The sequence below is a fragment of the Oryzias latipes genome, chromosome 7, assembly GCF_002234675.1.
Source record: "Oryzias latipes chromosome 7, ASM223467v1".
NCBI lineage: Eukaryota > Metazoa > Chordata > Actinopteri > Beloniformes > Adrianichthyidae > Oryzias > Oryzias latipes.
Genome location: NC_019865.2, coordinates 4,319,861 through 4,341,103, shown reverse-complemented (window position 1 = coordinate 4,341,103; position 21,243 = coordinate 4,319,861). Strand labels below are relative to the sequence as shown.

Sequence of the window (21,243 nt, the reverse complement as noted above, 5' to 3'; positions counted from 1 at the left end):
CTTCTTAAGATCCACTTTTAGTTTTTGCACTAAACTAAAATGGTAAATAGCGTATACTTGGATACCCTTCTGAAAGGCACTAAGCGCTTTGCAAGCAGAGTCCCGTCTTTACAGTGTCCCTTCTTGGCCTAGGACACATAAACATAGTGCCAGTCTAGGCGGGAACCAAACCTCGAATCTTCGGATCAGAGGTCGACCGCGGAACCACGGCCGCCCCACTATTTAAATGTCAGTAAAAATAGCAATTTGGTTTCCTCAGCATTTTTCTTGGTTATATTCCGGAAAGTCAGCTTTCCTGCTGACTTAAAAACGGCCTGTCAGTCTTAAGGTCGTGTCACACAGCCATTACGTACATTTTGCGCATACTGCAAGAATGAAAATGGGTCATATGTGAATATGCATGGAAATAATGGAAAAAGTTATGGTCATAGCATGAAATTTTCACAGATGTATCATGAATGAACCAGATAAAACCACGGAAGAAGTACAAATAAAGAACACTCAAAACATGAACCGTGCTTTATTATTGCACTGCATATATGCAATTCATTAGTGATTGTGTGTCAATTACACTTATCTTGTAAACCCATTTTTGTGCCTTTCGGGGTCACGGGGCTGCAGGAGTCTATCCCGGCCACTTGAGGATGAAGGATGGGAACATCCTGGACACGTTGCCAGTCTGTCTCAGGGCCACAATCACACAACCTTGCAGACTCACATTCACACCTTTAGAGTAACCAATTAACCTATGTAGCATGTTTTTGGACGGTGGGAGGAAGCCGGAGTCCCCAGAGAAAACCCACGTATGCACGGGGAGAACATGCAAACTCCACACAGAACGGCCCCCCATTGGGGTTCTGTTTCAGGTCCCCCAGCAGGGACTTGAACCGGGTGTTCTTGCTGTGGATGAATGAATGAATGAATGAATGAATGAATGAATGAATGAATGAATGAATGAATGTATGAATGAATGAATGAATGAATGTATGAATGAATGAATGAATGAATGTGCATCAATTATGTCATTTTAACGTGACACAAAAGTTATACATCAGTGGCAAATGTGTGAAAAGTCAATTAGACATACATGGAACAGTCATGGAAAGCTGCAAATTTGCAGATGCATCTTGCAAAAACAATCGCGTAAGATTTACATAATAATTGCATATAAACTACATAAAATACACGTTAACTGCGTAATTCTCAACCAGACAAAAAGTTTGAACAGCTCAGAACTGAATTCACGTAAAGACCTGTCAGGCGAAACCCTCGACATCTGGTAACATCGACGAATGACGAACACAACAAACACTTATGAAGTACATGTGTCACGCATGAATCACGAAAGACCGACATTTTATACGTGGAAAATGTAAGTCATGGCTGGGTGACATGTCCTTTAAATTTATGTAACACTCTTAACTGTAGAGTCTGTCTGCAGGTTGATGTTGCTGTTGTTCTTCCATCAATTTAGCAAAATGTCAGATCATAAAAATTCAGGTTTACTGCTGTTTAGGTTTACTGCAGAGCAAATATGATTCTGAGGATTCAGCAGGGATCAAAGAAAAGGGATTTAGGGATAAATAAATGTCTGGAGGGGGTTTAATGTTGGGTCTGTACTGAAAAAAAGAAGAAAAACTTCTCAGGTACTATACAGTTTTCCTCAAATGCCTTCCTTCATCTGTCAGGGATAGTACTTTGCTTAATAAACACGAGAAAAAAGTCCAAAGGGTCTTTTTCCTGCCACTTTTTTCAAAACTGTCTCTCTTCACTTGGATTTGACGAGTTCAGACAGTCCGTCCCTCTTGCATCACAACCACAGCGATGAGCTGTAACCTTGTTGCGAGGAGACGAGGCATCCGTGCAGATCCATGAAATGACATTTTCTAAATAGCATCTCAGTGTTTCAACGGCTGCTGCTGAGAAACTGAGCAGAAAGTGAGGGCTGTTTTCAAAACCAGCAGGATTAGCAGGACTAAACTGCTCAATACATTCCGTTCACAGGAATCTATTAAGCAGTGGTTTAACTAATTAACCATCATTTTATGATTACATTTTAAACTAATTCTGACAGGTTAGACACAAAGGAAGGAGAGAAGGACTTGTACAGGCTAGCCAGACAGAGAGACAGAGATGGGAAGGACGTGCAACAGATAAGGGTGATTAAGGACAGAGATGGAAAGGTGCTAACAACCCAGGAGAGTGTACAGAAAAGATGGAAGGAGTATTTTGAGGAGCTGATGAACGAGGAAAATGACAGGGAAAGAAGGGAGGAAGATGTGGTTGTTGTGGAGCAGGAAGTAGCAGAGATTGGAAAGGATGAGGTTAGGAAGGCTCTGAAAAGGATGAAGAGCGGAAAGGCCGTTGGTCCTGATGACGTACCTGTGGAGGTATGGAAGTGCCTAGGAGAGACAGCAGTGGAATTTCTAACAAGGTTGTTCAATAGGATTTTAGAGAGTGAGAAGATGCCTGAGGAATGGAGGAGAAGCGTTCTGGTCCCGATCTTTAAAAACAAGGGTGACATGCAGAACTGCAGCAACTATAGAGGAATAAAGTTGATGAGCCACACAATGAAGCTGTGGGAAAGAGTAGTGGAAGCCAGGCTTAGGAAGAAGGTGGAGATCTGTGAGCTGCAGTATGGTTTCATGCCCCGTAAGAGCACCACTGATGCCATTTTTGCTTTGAGAATGTTGATGGAAAAGTACAGAGAAGGTCAGAAGGAGCTGCATTGTGTGTTCGTAGATTTAGAGAAGGCGTATGACAGGGTGCCGAGGGAGGAGCTGTGGTACTGTATGAGGTCGTCTGGAGTGGCAGAGAAGTATGTCAGAGTAGTTCAGGACATGTATGAGAGAAGTATGACGGTGGTGAGATGTGCTGTAGGTCAGACAGAGGAGTTCAAGGTGGAGGTGGGACTACACCAAGGATCAGCTTTGAGTCCTTTTTTGTTTGCTATGCTGATGGACAGGCTGACAGACGAGGTAAGACAGGAATCTCCCTGGACAATGATGTTTGCGGATGACATTGTAATTTGCAGTGAGAGTAGAGAGCAGGTGGAGGAACAGCTAGAGAGGTGGAGGTTTGCTCTGGAAAGAAGAGGTATGAAGGTCAGTCGTAGTAAGACAGAATACATGTGTCTGAACGAGAGGGATCAAGGTAGAAGCGTTAGGTTACAGGGGACTGAGGTGAAGAAGGTGCAGGATTTTAAGTACTTGGGGTCAACAGTTCAGTGTGATGGGGATTGTGGAAAAGAGGTGAAGAGGCGAGTGCAGGCAGGTTGGAGCGGTTGGAGGAAAGTGTCAGGAGTGTTGTGTGACAGAAAAGTGCCAGCAAGACTCAAAGGAAAGGTGTACAAGACAGTGGTGAGACCAGCTCTGCTCTATGGGTTAGAGACGGTAGCAGTGAGACAGAGACAAGAGGCTGAGATGGAGGTAGCGGAGATGAAGATGTTGAGGTTCTCCTTAGGAGTGACCAGGTTAGACAGGATAAGGAACGAGTACATCAGAGGGACGGCTCATGTTGCCTGTGTTAGCGACAAAGTCAGAGAAGCCAGACTGAGATGGTTTGGACATGTTCAGAGGAGGGATAGTGGATATATTGGTAGAAGGATGTTGGAGATGGAGCTGCCTGGCAGGAGGGCAAGAGGACGGCCAAAGAGGAGATATATGGATGTCCTAACAGAGGACATGAAGTTGGCTAACGTTGGGGTAGAAGATGTTCATGATAGAGTGAGGTGGAAAAGGATGATTCGCTGTGGCGACCCCTGATGGGAAAAGCCGAAAGAGAAAGAAGATTTTAAACTAATTCTGCCTGCCCATGAACATTTTTTCTGCAAAACTATGGATTTAATCCAAACAAACTTCAATGAATAAAATAGTAATGTGTGACAATAAAAATGTATCAAGTTATTCTGTGGTTTGTCTAGAAAAGGCAAAGATCAAAAAGGCATGAATAGATCTAATGGACCATCCTGAAAATTAATTTAATTAACCCCAAGAGTAAACAGAGAAGTGAACTTTACATCGCATAATAATTCTAATGACTTTCTTCTGACAGTTTCTCTGCACACGCATGTGAAAAATATCCTCTGCTCTTCAGGGAAAAGTTCGTCCTCAGGCCGCAGACGACTGCATTCAGCATCTGAGCAACCAGGCGAGGAGGCATCGGCGCCACAGACGGGTCTCCAGCTCGCAGCAGTACCACACCGCGCTGAGACGCATCCGGCAGCTTCAGCAGACAGTAACACTTTTAACCACTCACCTACAAACCTTCATGTGTGCGTTAAGATGTCCAACCATCCACTTCTATAAGAGCAGGTATGTCAGTACCTGAAAGTTGAATAGTTGGACATGGAAACAACTTTTAAAAATGATCAGAAATTACATTTAAATCAAGTTTTCTGCTGTTAGAAATATGAACGCATTGATGATTCTACGTTGCCAGCATACACTTTATCTCATCAGGGAATGAAATTATTACTCAGATATTCGGCGAAACATTCACAGGGTGGCTTCAGGTTCTTCATGAAATTGTTTTTATGCTTTGACAGAAAACACAGAGTCTCCCCCAAATGCCCCCCTCCTTCCACATCAAAAAGCTTTTCTGTTTGAGTCCAGAAATTTGGTCCAAAGGGATTCATTAATTTTCAGCTGATTTATGAACAGGTCACTGTTACTTAAGTCATTTCTGCATTTTGAACATTTGGCCAACAGAAAAGTGACTTTACATTTTGGTTTTGCACCAATATAAAGCCCATTACTATCGTAAAGTGTTGCCTAATGGAGTTTATTTAAAACAGCAATTGGATAAATACCTTCTTCTATCCATCATACTCCTGTTCTCCTTCCTCGCTTTTATATCATCCATCCTTTTTTGTTTCTTCTATTAGTAACTGTCTGTTTTACAATTTCAATTACTCTGTAAATATATGAGCAGCAGGAGACTTTATGGAAGAACATTTCTCCTCTGAGGACTAGGCCATAAATCACAGAATCAAAGTGTCAGCCTGCGGAAAGTGGAGCTCTGAATAAACCACGGAAACAGTGTCCATGAGCAAAAGTTGGTTCTCTGTGTTTTTCAGCCCGATGTGACGACTCTGAACAGAGAGCACACTCCCGGCCTCGTGGTGACCTGGACTGGACCCGGCTTTGCTCGCGTCAAAGATGGCGCCGGTTTGGTTTTCACAATCGACAACATCCCTCATGCCATGGAGTACCACATCATGCTTCGCTACGAGCCTGAGGTGTGTGACTCTGCAGTCTATGGACGACAGTGCTGTGTACATCGGTTCAGCTTTTGCGGCCTCACTATTTCATGGACTTTTCATGGATCTTGTCAACAATCTCCTCCACGCCATGTCTCCTGAACAAAAAGCATTCACCTGGACAAATCCAAATAAATCTTTAACCGGTTGCAGATCTTTGTTAGTATACTATAATACTGAACTTATCTATTTATCAACAGAGAAAAGTGTGAAAATGTTCATGTCTGTCTGAGAAAAAGGTATAAATTGTGTACTTTTACAGCCTTAAATCATCTGTAATTCTTCTGCACCTATCGCTGTCTTTTTTTTTGTTAGAACGTTAGTTCAATAAACTGTATTGGTGTGTTTGTGCAGTCAACAGAGGACTGGGAGGCTGTCGTCAGTATTACCTCCGTAAACCTGCCCTCGAGTCTGCGATGCGGAAACCTTCTTCCAACCGAGCAGCTCTACACGGAGACTCTGCTGCACAGAAACAGGTAAACAGGCCTGCATATGTGAGCAGCTCTATTCCTTCAAGTCACTGCAGGCTCCTGTATAGAGCATTTTTTCCAGTTGTCACTTGAACTTGCCTGGGCCGGTGTGTTCTTTGTGAGTCAGGTGGGCTAACTCAATAAAGAGGCTTTGTAGGTATCGGTTGAAGGAAGGGAGCAGCCCTGTTTGCTGAGGTCCAGGTTATAAAGTACATGACTTCCTGAGGGCAAAGGTACAACCTGACAGAGAGGCTGTGCAATATGTCCAACTGCATTTACCCGGCCAAGGTTCAGAGACGTCAATGGGCCACGCTTTCTCTGTTTGATTTATTCGTTCATGAGGAGACTTGTTTGTCTGAATACATCATCCATGATACTATGGTGAAAAGCAATCCAGTCGAGGGCTGTGTCCACATTTCCTCACTACTTAGAAACACTATATGGGGCATTCATCATTGTTTTCAGGGTGTCCCAATTCAATCTTTCAAAATCCAGTTCCCCTGGAAGTCTCTGTACAAAAGAAAATACAGTGTGCATCAACGCTCACTAAATTGCTGAATACAGACCACAATGCATTGTGGTTGAAAGATTTGCGATTTGAAAAAACTGTATTTTTTTACAAGTGGGAGGTGTATTTATAAGTCATCCATGTCTTCATCAGAATGCAGGGAATTCAGAGTCTTTTAAGGGTTAGTTAGGGAGTAGTGAGGGAATTTGGACAAAGCCTGGTACTACGTTCACACCGGGCTCAGCAACGTGCGTTCAAGCGGCTACTTCTATGTAAATGCCTTTTTAGGTTTCCGCGTTCAAAACTCTCGCAATTATGCATCACTGCCCAGGTTCACTGCTCAGTTTTTTAGGCTCTGCACAAAACACGCGGTCATTGAACGTGCACTGGAAGTTAAACCAGTTAAACTTTGACCAATCAGGGACTCGGATTTTGTAGTGACCAATGGATGGCGTCTTTTTTATTCACGGAAGTGCAGACTATTTAAAATGTGATCATAATTGCTGTTTGTGCCCGGCCAGGATTATATAATATTTTATATAATCCGGAGCTGGATTCACCAGATTTGTTCCAACTTTAACATTTCAAACCAAGCCTCTTCCCACTGTAGGTACATGCGCTATTATCGGGTAGTAACAGTCCAGTGTCAACACCGTATGCTAAAAGCAGGTTCTAGAACCCATGTTCAGCGCATTCTCAAACGTGCATAACATGCCTGGTGTGAACGTGGCATTAAAGTTTGGAGCAAATGTTCCTTCTGTAAAAGATTCATGATCTTTGTTTGAGTAAGTCTTAGAGATAATGCATCTGTGGTCAACCCTGATCCACCCTCAGATGTTAGACTGCTGGACATTAGGGTGGACATTAAATGAAGAGGTTTGATTCATCAAATGAACACCACCTGTGTGTTCCTCCGTTGGTCGTCTGTCAGCATGACAGTCGGAGACAGCCGAGCTGAGGCGTGGAAAATGAACGGTTCTGTGCCACGGTCATATATCAGAAACGCAATCTGTCAAACACCACGAGTATTTTTGAGGCGGCGCAGCAATGTGACGATGGATGGGATGGACAGGAAAAATATAGAGTTCAGAAATGAGGTGCTGACAAATGCCTGGCTGTTGCCAGGAAACACTGGAGGTGAAGCAGAGAAGAGACGACAGACGGGAAAAGAAAAACAAACACCTGATGCTAAAACGAGGTTAACCTGCATAAAAGTCAGACCAAAACAGCGTTTGGATTTAAGTCCTACATGGACAATTTTCCTGTCAGTGTCAGACTAAAAGCCCAATTAGTTTTGTTTAAACTGCCCCTCCAATGAAAATCACGTTTCTTGATTTTTTGACATGTGGCATTTTTCTTATAAAGAGAACAAATGTTATTAAAAAAAAATCATTTCATTTTTGCCTTTCTCCTTTTAAATTGCTGTCAATCAAACTGTGGCAAAGACACTCGGTTCGAATTAATGAGCTTGGTGATGTCACAACGGCCCAGTAGCCCATACGTATTGGATTTTATTTTCATACACCCATACAAACACGGAACTGGATTATTCTTTTGCTGAATTTTGCGGCGGTCTTGTTTTACCTGCAGATACATCCAGATGTCCAGACCCTTTTGCTTTGAGCCCAACAACAGATATGTGGTGGCGATCAGGTTCCAGCGACATGGAGTCACGCACAGACACCTGACTGCCTTCATCCTCATCGACTCGGTGAGTGAGGCGTCTGGATAGGTGAAGCGTGAGATCTGGGTCCCAAAGCTTTTCGTATTCTCCTTCAGGGGAGTTTGGCAGGATGTCTTTCCCCTCTACAGTTGGAAAACCTATGTGTAGAATTCAACACTAAAAGTCTAAACCTTGAACAACTGTTTTAGAGTATCAACTGTTAATTCCATTGTTTCTGTTTTTACCTATTAGCTCATTTTGATTCCCAAATACACCGAACTTCCTGGCTTTCAAGGCAGTGGGCTTCAGGCGGAGCAGAACCGAGAAGACATGGTCCGCTACATGTGTTTGGATTTCTTCATGATCACTCCGATGCCCCTCCTGGCTGAGATGTGCTCCAAACTCATCTGCAGCATCTCATCCATCATCCATGATGGAGCGCTGGGTGAGTCCACGCCGCAGCTCCGGAAGCAGCCACCTTTCGGCCTGTCCGTTTTGATCAGTCTTTGTGGGGTTTTTTTGTGTGTGCAGCCTGTCAGTGTGACCCTCAGGGCTCCCTCAGCAGCGAGTGCAACCAAGTCGGAGGCCAGTGTCGCTGCAAGCCCAATGTGATGGGGCGGCGCTGTGATCAGTGCGCCCCGGGGACGTACGGCTTTGGAGTAAGCGGCTGCACCGGTGAGAGTTTTTTTTTTACTTTACTAAAATGCTGGGGGGGGGAAAGAAAACTGGAGAACTAAAAGGCCAAGATCAAATCAAAGACCCAATCTAAAGAAATGTTTTTAACATGTTTTTGTGGGATTTTTTTCTGATGATGGAGGATATTTAAAAAAGAAGACAAAGCTTAAAATTGCATTTCTGAGTATTTTTTACTCAAATTGCTGTGAATCAGGAACTAACAAAAGAATGCTGTTTGAAAAAGATCGTATTTGAGGTGTAGAAAATACTCTGCTCTGATGGATCCACGTGCGTCTTTGTTTTCCTCGTCTGAGCTGGCGTCGAGCCCTAAATTGTCCTGCTGGACAGCTCTGATGATGCTCAAAACTCAGAGGTGAATTTCTAATGAACTACTGCCGCTCGGCAGAAACAAACAACACAGGTTTTTTCATAATTATAATTATAAGATGACTAGGAATGCTTTGAAAATAGATCCAAAGATGATTAGAGTGGGAATTTAAATATTCAATGTTTTTAAAAATATATTGTTACTTTAAAGAACTAAATAGAAATCCCATTCTCCCCCCTCATTTAGCTTGTAATTGCCACCCTGATGGCTCTTCGAGTCACCAGTGTGACCCGCTCACGGGGCAGTGCCCCTGCAGGCAGGGCGCCATCGGGCGCCAGTGCTCCGACTGCCAACCAGGCCAGTGGGGTTTCCCCAGCTGCAGGCGCTGTCAGTGCAACGGCCACGCAGACCTCTGTGACCCCCAAACAGGAGAATGCAGAGACTGTCGGGACAACGCCGCAGGACACCAGTGTGAACGGTCAGCCAAGCTCCTTGTCCCCCCCCCGACATCAAGCTTTGAACAAACGCGTGAGCTTTCCCTTCCCTCCCACAGGTGTAAGAACGGCTTCTATGGAAACCCGGTGCTCGGCTCTGGAGAACACTGTCAGCCCTGCCCCTGCCCCGGAAACCCGGGATCAAATCACTTTAACGGACATTCCTGCCAATCTGACTACTCTGCTAATCAGATTATATGTAACTGTAATCAAGGCTACACTGGTGAGCAAACACAAAGCCATAAGATTCCGCTTCTGTCGTCATGTTTTCCTAATCTTCGGCAGATTTAATAACTGCTAAACTCTAAACATGCAGCAGAAGGCCTTCAACCATGCAGTTGGTGTGCATCCTCACGTCTGCATGCACTGCGCAGTATTTTACAAGCTGTCGCATCCAACATTTTGCTTTAATGAGTTTAGAAAAGGAGCAATCAGGCAAATACATGACCCAGAATATTCAAACATAGGTGTAACAGAGGGACTACTTTTTTCCTTTTTCTTTTCCCTCAAGGTTCCCGCTGTGACCAGTGTGCACCTGGTTACTACGGCAACCCCGAGCAACCTGGAGGTCAGTGTCTGCCGTGCCAGTGCAACAACAACATTGACCCCAACGACCCCGAGTCATGTGACCCCAGGACTGGCCGGTGCCTCAGGTGTCTGTACCACACCCACGGGCAGTTCTGCTCCGAGTGTGAGCCTGGTTACCATGGAAACGCCATTGCCCAGGAATGCAGACGTGAGTAAAGTTAACACATTTTGAATAGCTTCTGGAAAAAATCTTATCAAAAGCTCTATTATAATAAATTTGAGTTTAGTAAACTTGTGACTTAATATGAGTAGATGAAATTAATAACGTTCTATTTAGTCCTTTTTTTACCCATAATTCCTTCTCCTTTTTGTCAAAATCCAATTGATGTTTGTATGGGGGACGAATAATGAGAAAAACATTATTTCTAACTGATTAATAATGTTTGTCCTCCAAAAACTTAAACGTCTTTCTTTCTGTGTTTTTTTTCGTGGTTACCCAAGGCTTGATTTGATTTGATTTTTATTAAGGGTGTATTCAGACTGGACACATTTGGTCCACTTAAAGTGATTTGGAGTTCATTTACCCTGATAATCTGCAACAACTTTTCTGACTGAATACACCCGAGCTGATCCTGGTCCGGGACCAGAAGCCGCTCTCGGACCCATCTTTGGAGGTCCTGGTTTGTTTCCAATTGGACTGAGCTTCGGTTCGCTCTAAGATTCTTTTATGTTTGGGACTGTAGGATGTTCTGTGTTTGGTTTGGGCCTCCTTGGCTGATGGTGGTAGGTGCTTTATAAATAAATACATGTTTTTTTTAATCTGTGGGAAAAGTATAATTAACTACATTTACTAAACAAGATGGGATTTTTCTGCTTATCCTTTATTAGTACAAGACCGTAAAAAATACATCTTTTTAATATTGAAGAGTATATTACAGTGAGAACAAATTCTACAAATTGTTTGTATTGTCTTTATTGAATGTTAACCATGTGATATTTATTATTATTTTAAAAATCTAAAGGAACAAAACACACATTCCTGGCTGTTGTGTTTGCTTGTGCAGCTTGATTATTCAAACCCAGAGGTTCCTGTGCATCTCATGGTGAACGGGTGGTAATGGGACTGTGTCTGCCTTGCTGTCATTCTGTTTTCCCAGGCTGCACCTGTGTAACTGCTGGAACCCTGCAGTCTGCGTGCCACGATGGACTCTGTCACTGTGACCCGGAGAGCGGCGCCTGCCCCTGCAGGGAGAACGTCCGTGGCCGCGTCTGCGACCAGTGCGCTCCAAACCATTGGAACTTCGGCGAGGAGAGAGGCTGCGAGCCGTGCGACTGCGACCCGCAGAACTCCCTGGGAACACACTGCAACATGGTGAGGGGACGTCAGGACTCCGAGAAACCCTGAAGGGACATTTTTAAAGTTCTTATGGGGTCTTTTATGGGGTCAGTTCACAGGCCAGTGCCACTGCCGTCCAGGTTTTGGAGGAAAAACGTGCACCGAGTGTGAGCAGTTCTACTGGGGGGACCCACAGGTGGAGTGTCGAGGTACACATCAGAGGAACTCAAACTACAATGAAATCATCTTAACAAATAGATTTTTCTCCCTTAAACTTATAGGTTTCATTCCCACAAGACAATTACTAAACCAGAAGAATAAAAATAAAAAACACAACACACAAACCAGATTGTTTTTTGACAGTAAAAGGGAAAGAGAAATAAGGAAACATTTTTTCTGGCTCTTTTATTTAATTAATAAAGTCATTTTATTGTTTTCCCTCCTACAAAAAAATAAAAAAATTTTAGCTTTTTGAGTAGAACATTAGGATTTACCGTGTCAAATGCTTTTTGGCAGTAGATATTCCTTCCATTATTTCCATTAATGCCATTGGTGTAGAATTATTTGTTCTGAATCCATAATGACTGCTGATTAGATTGTTAACTTTGTTACAAAATCTGTCCAGTAGCACAGCATGGCTCTCCACAAACTCTGGGTGCAAATTATGTTAAGGATTTTTTTTTGTGTAACATTCTTTTCAAGTAAGAAAAACCACTTTTTTTTTGTATTTTTTGAAATACAAAAAAGTCATAGAAAAAAGTCCAGTTCAGTTCTAATCTTAGATAGAGACTCAGAAATGCATATTTTACACTTAAAATGAGCCTAAAGACTTCAAAGTCCCCTTCTGATTGTCTTCTAATCTATTTTTAAAACCTTCCTAGTGGTCTTCTAACTACCATAATGCAATACTTAGCCGAAATTAAAACAAAAAAAGTTTCAATTTCTAGGTAATAGTTTCTGCAGAGCAGTAGGAGTTCATTTGTCACTGAGTTGTGGGCGGAACAACTGGCGTGTAGCAATGCTGCCCCACCTCCTGTCCCCCCCTTTATACATGCCTTCAATCATAAAAAAACAAAAACAAAACAGGAACATCTTAGAAACATCAAAAACACGATTTTAATCGTCTTTAATTTGCAGCAACATGAGCATAGAAAACTAAAGGAAAGTCAAGTTGGAAATCTCGGAGTCATGATGGACTCAGACGGGAGTTTCAGCTTCACTGTGACTAAATTTAGACTTTCATCAGTTTTTTTTAAACATCTCTGTCACACAAAGAGATCAAAGCTTGAAGGCCTACAGGAAGCAATCAGCTGGTACAACGTTGGATTACCACCAAACAGGGTGCAGCTGCACAAAGCAGCTTCCTGACGAGATCTAGTGCTACACCCAGGTTCATTCCTGCACCTTTAACTGTTCCATTTTTGTTTCTCAAATGCTTTTGTTCCTTATTTCATTCATCTATTGCTGTTTTATTGTAAATTGCTTCTACTGTGTCTGAAAAGTACCTGTTCTTTCTGCACAACGAGAAGTTTTTGTTTCAACCGATTCCTTCTCTGTGTCCATCCAGAGTGTAACTGCCACGTGCACGGCTCTAACTTGCGTGTGTGTGACCGGACAACCGGACAGTGCGATTGTCAAGAGGGAAAGGCGGGGCAGAAGTGCGACGAGTGCGCCCGCGGCTTCACCGGCGCGTTTCCCAACTGCGTTCGGTGTCACCAGTGCTTCCAGCTGTGGGACGACATCATCTGCCAAATCAAGAGGGACCTGGACCACATCCACTTCACGGCGCAGAGAATCCTGGAGAGCGGGGTCATGCCGGGAGTTGGGGACGCTCGCATCCGGGAGCTGGAGGAGAAGCTGAAGCAGGTGAAGGATCTGATCGGGTCAGGCAGGAATGAGAGCATCCATCAGCTGATTGGGCAGGCCATTGACGACATCAGGTATCCAAACAACACTTTTGGTTATACTATACTGTACTTGCTACTTCTCTTTACTCTTTTTGTTTTTATACATTTACTCACACTGCTTTTTATTTATAAATTGCATCCTTGCACAAATTGCACATTTGCACACTGACTCAGTCTCGTTTTTGCACACTGATGTCTTTCTGTTTGTCTTGAGATGCTCAAATCTCATTGCAACTATTTTAAAAACAACGAATGATTCTGATCCGGCTGTGTCAGTTTCACGCATCCTGCTGTGCTTTCAGGGCTGAGATCGCTGTCACTGATGGACGTCTGATGGCCATCAGTCAGGAGATTAATACAACTGCTGGGGAGGAACGGTTCCTCCAACGCACGCTAAGTATCATGGAGGATGAGCTGAGGGACCTCAACTACACCGTGGCTAACATGCAACTCTACCACCTACCCGTAGGATTTGCAGGTGCCGACCTGAATCACTACAGGCTTCATTCAGATCCGGGTCATTTCAGGATCAGCTTGAACAAAAAACAGTACAAAAGTCTAAAACTCTAAAGTACACTTGAAAGAGATATAAAAAATCTCTAAAACTGCTTAAAAAAAGGTTTGCCAAACTTTCATTAACAAAAACAAACAAATGTTTCGTTATCACTACTGTACGCCACACCATCACTACACCAACAACAGGAAGAGACATCACCGTGACCTCTATCACCCGATGTCAATCACATCCTGGTACCCAATAGGCTCAAAGCCCCGCCCCTAAGGGAAATTAGACTCGAACACTGTGAATGAAAAGTGAATTGAAACTGTAAATTGAGGACTGAAAGTGAAGAGGAAGAGAAAAAAAGAATCAAAAGTTGAACATATGAAAGAGCATCTATAACAAATAAACAGCGTTTTTTATTTGGTAACAGTTTTAGGTTCATAGGTTTTCTTTTTTAGTTTTCAGTTTTTCTACAATTTTAAAATATATATTTTTCAAATGTACAATATTTGTTCCAAGTCCAAAAAAAGATTAAATGTACTTTCTGGTATTTCATTCACTTGAAGCTGATCCTGATTTGACTCCTTTTTCTGGTCTGTTTCTTTTTTGAAAAGAAAGGATCGTTGCAAAGTGAAATGACCTGAAAATGAGTGTCTGCTTTAAAATCAAAGTTCAAATTGAGCAGGTTAAAACTGAAAGGGGGTTTAGTGCTTTATTTCTTTTCTTTTTTTTTTTGGCTCTGGAGCATCCTTTCTGAAAGTAGGATCCAATCGCACAATCCTTTGTGGTCTCAACATGTTGTATGTTTTTTAATCATGGATGGATTTGTCAGATCATTTGTTAAACAAACACGTCCAGCAGAGCTGAATTTACTGAAGTGATCTTACTTTAAAATTCTGACTTTTTCTTTTGAAACTTTTTGGATTTTGTGTTTAGACGCAGGTGTAAGTTCACTTTTTGCCGACAATGTACATTTGTAGTTTTATTCAGCGGGACAGAAAGTTATTAACCTGCTATATCCTCATTTATATTGTAGAAAAAGGTAAACTGAACTTTGCTGTGACGTGTATCTTTTAAATCTTTTGTATTATTAACTGTGTTTTTCAAAAAGGACAGAGCAGAAGAGACAGAAACATCTGACACATCCTCAGACTCCAACAGGAGGACAGCTACTGAAACAATGATCAGAGTTAACAATACCTGCCTCCTTCTTCCTCTTTTAGATCAGTTTGAGAAGCTAAAGAAGGACTATCAGAAGTCGCTGCAGGCTGAGGAGAAATGCAACGCTTCGGTGTCGGGACCTTTTAGTCCTGTGGAACAATCCAACAAAACCCGAAGGATCACAGAGGAGCTGCTGGAGGCTACGAAAGACGAATTCCTGAAGGCCGTGGAAGCTAACAACCAGTCCTTGAATGAGCTCCAGCAAGAAGCTCTCAAACTTGGCGAGACGGTCCAGGACCTCAGCCAGAAGGTGAGCAGATCTCTAAACCCCCACGGATGTGTGAGGAGTTTGGTTATTTAGAATGAAGAGACATACGAGATGCAACACTCAGGCGATTTACCTGCTGTTTACCTAAACTCACACCTGTCTCTTTCAGTTCAGCGTCAGTTTGCATTCAGGCGATCTGAAAGTGCTCCCAACAGAAAGCATGACTACCATCAAACCAAGCCTAAAAACGAGAGACATCAAGCGATACAAACAGCTCCGACCTACTTCCTGTGGTTTACCTGACTCACATCGGTGAGCCGCGACTCAAGACTTGAGTCGAGCCGGTTTACCAAAGCTTCTATCTAATTGCCATAAATTGACCGTCTGAGCGCCTTTTGAAATGGTGGATACATTTTGTCCCATCATATTATCCCGTAGCTCTCAGTGGTGTGAGTTCTTTTTATAAAATAAGAGGATAGGAAGTAGGTGGGAGCTGTTTACAGCGCCAGCCCCTGCTGGACAGTACATGAATTTAGAAATCAGTTTTTTCTAAATCAATCAGGCTTCTGGGATACTTACAGTCCAGTTCAGTCCAGCTTGTTCTAGTATTAATGTCATTCATTCATTTATTATATTTAAAGATTACACTACAACCTTTCAGCAGGTTGCTGCTCTGTACTACATAAAGTCAGATCCACAGAAAAAATTACAATCATAAGTCTAGTCAAAGTCAAGAAGTCAAAGTAAACTTTATTGTCAATTTCTATAATGTTTTCACATTCATAGAAATTGAAATTGAGTTTCTCTCAGCTCCAGTCTAAACAGGGAATCTAAATTCAAAATGCAATATAAAATACGATAAGATGAAAAAAATACGGTGACTATGAAAAGAAAAAATAAAGTGACTGTAAAAAGAGGAAGAAAATAAACTTGCAATCATAACAGTAGAAAGAGACGTTCATGAAAAATGAAGCAGTATGAGGGGGACGTGAAAAGTGGGTTCAGTGTTGGCACTTGTGTTTGTTCTTTAAATGTCAAACAAGTGTTCTTTTGAATAAATGTCATGATGATGTTGTTCTAATGTCTAGCGGTAGCTCACTCGGGGCTTGAGTGAGAGCATAAATAAGGTAAATAATGCTAACAAAAGGTCTAAAAGTATGGCAACTGACTAACACCCACAACATTGTTAGTTTTCTGTTTAATTAAAAACTCAAAAGAAATCTTTGAGAAAAGCTTATTTGAGTACAAAGTTCATATTATTTCTCTAAACAGTGAAATGGTTTTGGTCCAGTAAAGTTTCTCAGTAGATCGAAGTCCCACGTCACATGCACCCATACAGGTTTGACTATTTTCATAGTCAAACCATAGAAAACTGTGGGCAATTATTTAAAACATTTAAAATACAAAAGAAAAAGAAATCGCTTTTTATTTTCATCTTGAAGCACACTTGATGATTCTGCGGGGTAAATTTCACTCCATCTCTCATTCGAGGTGTGCGGCGGTCACAGCAGCGTCAGTGTCAATGGCAGCTGTCCGGACAGCCAGTGCGGTGGAGCGGGGTGCCGCGATGATCGGGGTGACCTCATATGTGGAGGCGAAGGCTGCAACGGGACGGTGGGCAGCGCCCGGGCAGCACTGAACCAGTCTGTAAACACCATCCAGAGTCTGATGGCTGCAAACGAAGAGCTGCAGAACATCTCCAGGAAGGTGCAGAACTCCTCCTCCTCCTCTTCCTACACAACGCTGCTTCAGACCGCAGTGTATAAAAAAGGTTCTGGGGCTTTTTTCGCTTTGTCTTCAGCTCCAGGAAATTGCCAGTCTGACTCAAGATGTGAAGAACCAGACGATGAAAACGCTGGAGAAAGCCCAGGAGAAGAAGAAACACTTTGAAGACAACAACAAGAATCTCAAAGACTTCATTAAGATGATAAAAGACTTCCTAACCGGTGCGCAGATGTTGCTTTTATTAGAGTCACGCCAAATGATCCTCGTTGAGTCACGGATGTGCCGTTTGTCTGTGTTCTGCTCAGGGGAGGGCGCTGATCCGGAGAGCATAGAGAAGGTGGCCCTGCAGGTGCTGTCGATCACGCTGCCGTTCAACAGAACCACTCTGGATAAAATCACCACAGAGATCAGGGACAGCCTCTCCAACCTCACCAACGTCGAGGCCATTTTGAATCAGACCGCTGACACCGTCAACAAGGCCAAGGAGCTGCTCAGCAAAGCTAAGGATGCAAAGTAAGTCCGACTTTTTCAAACGTCTTTGCAGAACAACAGAGCCTAAACTGTCACGGCAGGAACTCTGTTGTCTTTGAAAGTCCTGAAGACAGAGATGGTCTCTGACTCTGGAACTAAAAAAAACATTTAGTTCCACAAAAGAGGATCTTGAAATGGGATGAAATGTATAAAGTAGAAAGTTGATTTGTAAATATAGTTGTTTTTTCAGTTGTTAGCATTTACTGTCTACATTTTATATGGTTCTAGCCCCGCCCCCTCCAGTCAGAATGACTTTTTTGCATTTGAGGGGGAGAATGAAACTGCGGGAGGCATTCAATAGTGTTCTTAGACATGAATCGAAACTCATAGATATCGGTGAAACCGTTTTTTTTCCCCACATCTCACTTTCAGCAAACTACATTTTTCAATTTATGTTTGTGTCTTTTTACACTGTTGTCTGAATTTGAATAATGCCAGGTCATGTCTGATAACGGGTTCATACTTTGCACAAGGTCATTACTTTAAAAATAAAGTTAAGTGAAAAACAAGCGGATCTTTTTTTCTGCAAACTTTGACAATTTGTATGAGTGGAAAAAAGTAACAAGTAGTGAATTACTTTTAAGAAGTAATTTAATTACTTGATCCAGGAACTAAAGTAAAGTAATCAATTACTTTTAAAAGGTAATTTACCCAACACTACCCTCAACAAATCACCCAACGTAAGAAACATTAAAGATCGCAACGACAAATAAAACAATAAAAACTAATAATAATTTAAAAAAACTTTATATTTTAGAAATTAAAACAAAATTCCAGAAACCAAAACGTTAAAAAAGACATTTCAGAAAGCAAAAGTAATTTCCAAAAATCAAAATGAAATGTTAAAAAGGAAAACAAAACAAGAAACTCACCTACTGTAAAAGTTCAGTGATGGTTCAACCAAGTCTTTCTCACTGTTCCTTCTACTTCCCCCTCCTTCAAAACTCATGTGTTATCATTCAATCAGTGACATCCCATAATACCTACCTTTTGTTTCAGCTTTTAACATTTCATGTTGATTTCTGGAAATTACTTATATTTCCAAAATGTTTTCCTTGTATCTTACTTTTTTTGGAATAACGTTTCAGTTTCTGGGATTTTGTTTGGATTTCTAAAATGTGAAGCTGTTTTTTGTTTATTTGTTTTGCTTCCTTAATTGTCATTGTGTGTAATATGTATTTGTGTTGAGTGATTTGTTGATGTGATTGTCACTTCAGAGCCACCGTACTTTCTTGTCAGTTGAACAGATCACTAAAACCTCCGTTTTGTGGATTTCTGGTCGTTATGTTGGCTGTTTTTGCAGTGATGGACTTCTATTTAACCAGATTGAACAAATATTTTTGATTCCCTGCTATCAATGGAGATCTTTCAAATCCTTTTCGTGACCCGGGGTTTTAAACTTGTGTCCATTCCCCTCTTGTGGCCTGATTCACCCAACCCAAATTTGAAATCATGGTCTTTCTGAAGTGGTAATGAAATTGAAAATGAAGCAACATCGATTGGAACATCTGCGAGATGCTGCACAAGCATAAACATTTCTATCCTTTTTTTGTTGTCGTTGTGCAGAGCTCAAGCCGAGGGAGTGAAGGATGCAGCCAACAGCACCAAGCAGGCATTGGAAGCGTCTGAGAAAGCCATTGAAAAGGCAACCACAGCCCTGAAGGAGGCACAGAGCAACCTGAACAACACCCAGAACGCCACAGCAGAGGTACGGCTCAGTCACAGAAAAGCAGATCCAAATTCTGCTCAGTCACGGCAGAGCTGATCCAAACTCTGCTCAGTCACAGCAAATGGTAAATGGCGTATACTTATATAGTGCTTTCTACCTTCCTATGAAGGCCCAAAGCGCTTTACAGTCACAGTCCCATTCACCCATGCAAACACACATTCACACACACATTCACACACTGATGGGGGCTCCGCTGCCAAACACTGGCGCCAACCTCCCACCAGAGGCAAGGTGGGGTTCAGTGTCTTGCCCAAGGACACATGGACACAAGGACACATTTGACACATGGGCGTGCAAGGCGGGAATCGAACCTGCAATCTTACGATCATGGGTTGACCGCCCTACCGCTGCACCACGGCCGCCCAGCAGAGCAGATCTAAACTCTGCTCAGTCCCAGCAGAGCAGATCCAAACTCTGCTGTCGTTCTTCACCCTTCATTTCTCCACATTTGTTTCCCTTTTTTTTGTGTACTTTAGGTGGAGTCACAGCTGTTGCTGCTAGAGAGGAAACAGATGGACATAGTGATGCGTTTGCAGAACCTCTCAGCCGAGGCAGAAGCTCTGAGGAACAAGACGGAGATGAACAGAAGGATGGCAGACGACGCTCTAGCCCTGGCAAACAACGCCACCCTCAGGGCTTCATCATTGGAGCAGGTTGGTGTGCTCCACACCCGGTTTCACACTTAAATAAGGAACCGCGGTTGATGTTGACTGTTGCTCTGTGTCCCAGAGCCTCAACGACACGGAGGAACAGTACCAGGAGCTGCTGCGGAAAGTGGATTCCCTTGGTGGCGAGTCTGGGAGCCTGGACACCATCAGCCAGAAGGTTCGAATGATGAAGAGCGACGCAGAAGATCTCTTCAACAAGGCAAAGGATGGCATAAAGGAACTGGAGGGTGAGTACAGGAAGCTGATTTAGTTTGGATGCTTAACCTGAAGCCTGCAGCTCCTAAACTTTAGTAATCCAGGGCCTTTTTTCAGCTTTTCCTCTGCTTTCAAATTTGCTTGATTAATTTCTCTGTAAAACTGTTTGACATCCATATGTTTAGTACAACCCCAGCTTCTTTTTGTTTATATTACACAACAAACCTTGAAACTCTCCAAAAATCTCAATTATGAAAAGTAGATTTTTTTTGTTGGACAAAAATTGATGTTTTTATGAAAAATCAAACATGTAGAGAGTTCATAAAAAGCTGAAGCTACACTGAATATTTTACGATGTCCCAAGGATTCATTCCAAGGGCTGTCGCAATTATGAGTCATAACATAAGTGATGTTTGTTTTAAACCAAAAATTTCAATTCTAAAAAGATTTTGAAACCTTCATGTTACATTTTTAATAAAGACAATGCCAATTGCGGGGGTTATATTAAACAGCCGATGAGCTTCAAAGACTAACTGATGAGTTCAGAAACCACAGAGGGTTCATTTTTTTGGTCAATATTTTTAAATATATCGTTAATCACCTTAACTTTTTCTAATTTCATGCTATACCCAACAAGAAATATATGAACTCATTCAAATGAGTTGATTATGACAAGTTTTACAAGAGTTCTTTTTTTGTTACATAAACAATAAGATCTGAGTGAAGCCTTAAAAATCATGGAGTTAAGTGTCTACAGCAGTCTCATCTTCACACTTTACCAGATAATGTTCTGTACTAAATACTTTGACCAAGAAAAAACTAGAAAAAGAAATGAAAGCTGTGACAGAAAAGAAACAGTATCACATGAACAGCACTTTACAGGTAACTTGCTAAGTGTGAAACACACCTGCGTCTCATACACCTGCACGCTCCATACAGGCACTTTGACCCTTTTTCACCGGCGGACAGCCCAGATCCACCTGTAAGGCTTAAGAGGAAATGGATAAAACAATAGGAAAGCAACAGAGGACCACAAATGTTCAGTTAAAGTAGAAGAACGAGCAATGATCCTGCAGTTTATGAATTTAAAGATCAGAATTGTTGGGGGGGGTGAATATTTAACTCTTTAAAGAGAAAAACCAATTCTAAAATGGACAGGAACTTGTCAGGGAAGCAAGAATGTGACTCACACGTTGACTGCTTTGCAGCAGTGAACGTTCAGCCCGGAGGTGACCCTCTTTTTTTTTATACTAGACTTTTTTTTTTTTTATTTGTTACAAAATTTCCATTAAGAA

The 21,243-nt window shown here is 42.2% G+C and overlaps 1 protein-coding gene across 2 annotated transcripts in view; it reads left to right on the top strand.

Annotated features, from left to right (window-relative positions):
• The window catches only part of LOC101158765 (laminin subunit beta-2), a 57,519-nt gene that overhangs the window by 35,506 nt on the left and 770 nt on the right, over window positions 1-21,243 (top strand). For both annotated transcript variants that reach the window (XM_011476771.3, XM_011476772.3), the window contains exons 15-34: window positions 4,096-4,236; window positions 5,078-5,239; window positions 5,615-5,736; window positions 7,829-7,949; window positions 8,154-8,346; window positions 8,433-8,576; window positions 9,151-9,382; window positions 9,458-9,621; window positions 9,910-10,134; window positions 11,084-11,298; window positions 11,375-11,471; window positions 12,830-13,202; window positions 13,472-13,647; window positions 14,895-15,142; window positions 16,592-16,807; window positions 16,902-17,046; window positions 17,131-17,338; window positions 18,923-19,064; window positions 19,562-19,738; window positions 19,815-19,980. In XM_011476771.3, coding sequence (XP_011475073.1) covers window positions 4,096-4,236; window positions 5,078-5,239; window positions 5,615-5,736; window positions 7,829-7,949; window positions 8,154-8,346; window positions 8,433-8,576; window positions 9,151-9,382; window positions 9,458-9,621; window positions 9,910-10,134; window positions 11,084-11,298; window positions 11,375-11,471; window positions 12,830-13,202; window positions 13,472-13,647; window positions 14,895-15,142; window positions 16,592-16,807; window positions 16,902-17,046; window positions 17,131-17,338; window positions 18,923-19,064; window positions 19,562-19,738; window positions 19,815-19,980 — 3,667 coding nt within the window. The remainder of the gene's footprint in view (window positions 1-4,095; window positions 4,237-5,077; window positions 5,240-5,614; window positions 5,737-7,828; window positions 7,950-8,153; window positions 8,347-8,432; window positions 8,577-9,150; window positions 9,383-9,457; window positions 9,622-9,909; window positions 10,135-11,083; window positions 11,299-11,374; window positions 11,472-12,829; window positions 13,203-13,471; window positions 13,648-14,894; window positions 15,143-16,591; window positions 16,808-16,901; window positions 17,047-17,130; window positions 17,339-18,922; window positions 19,065-19,561; window positions 19,739-19,814; window positions 19,981-21,243) is intronic.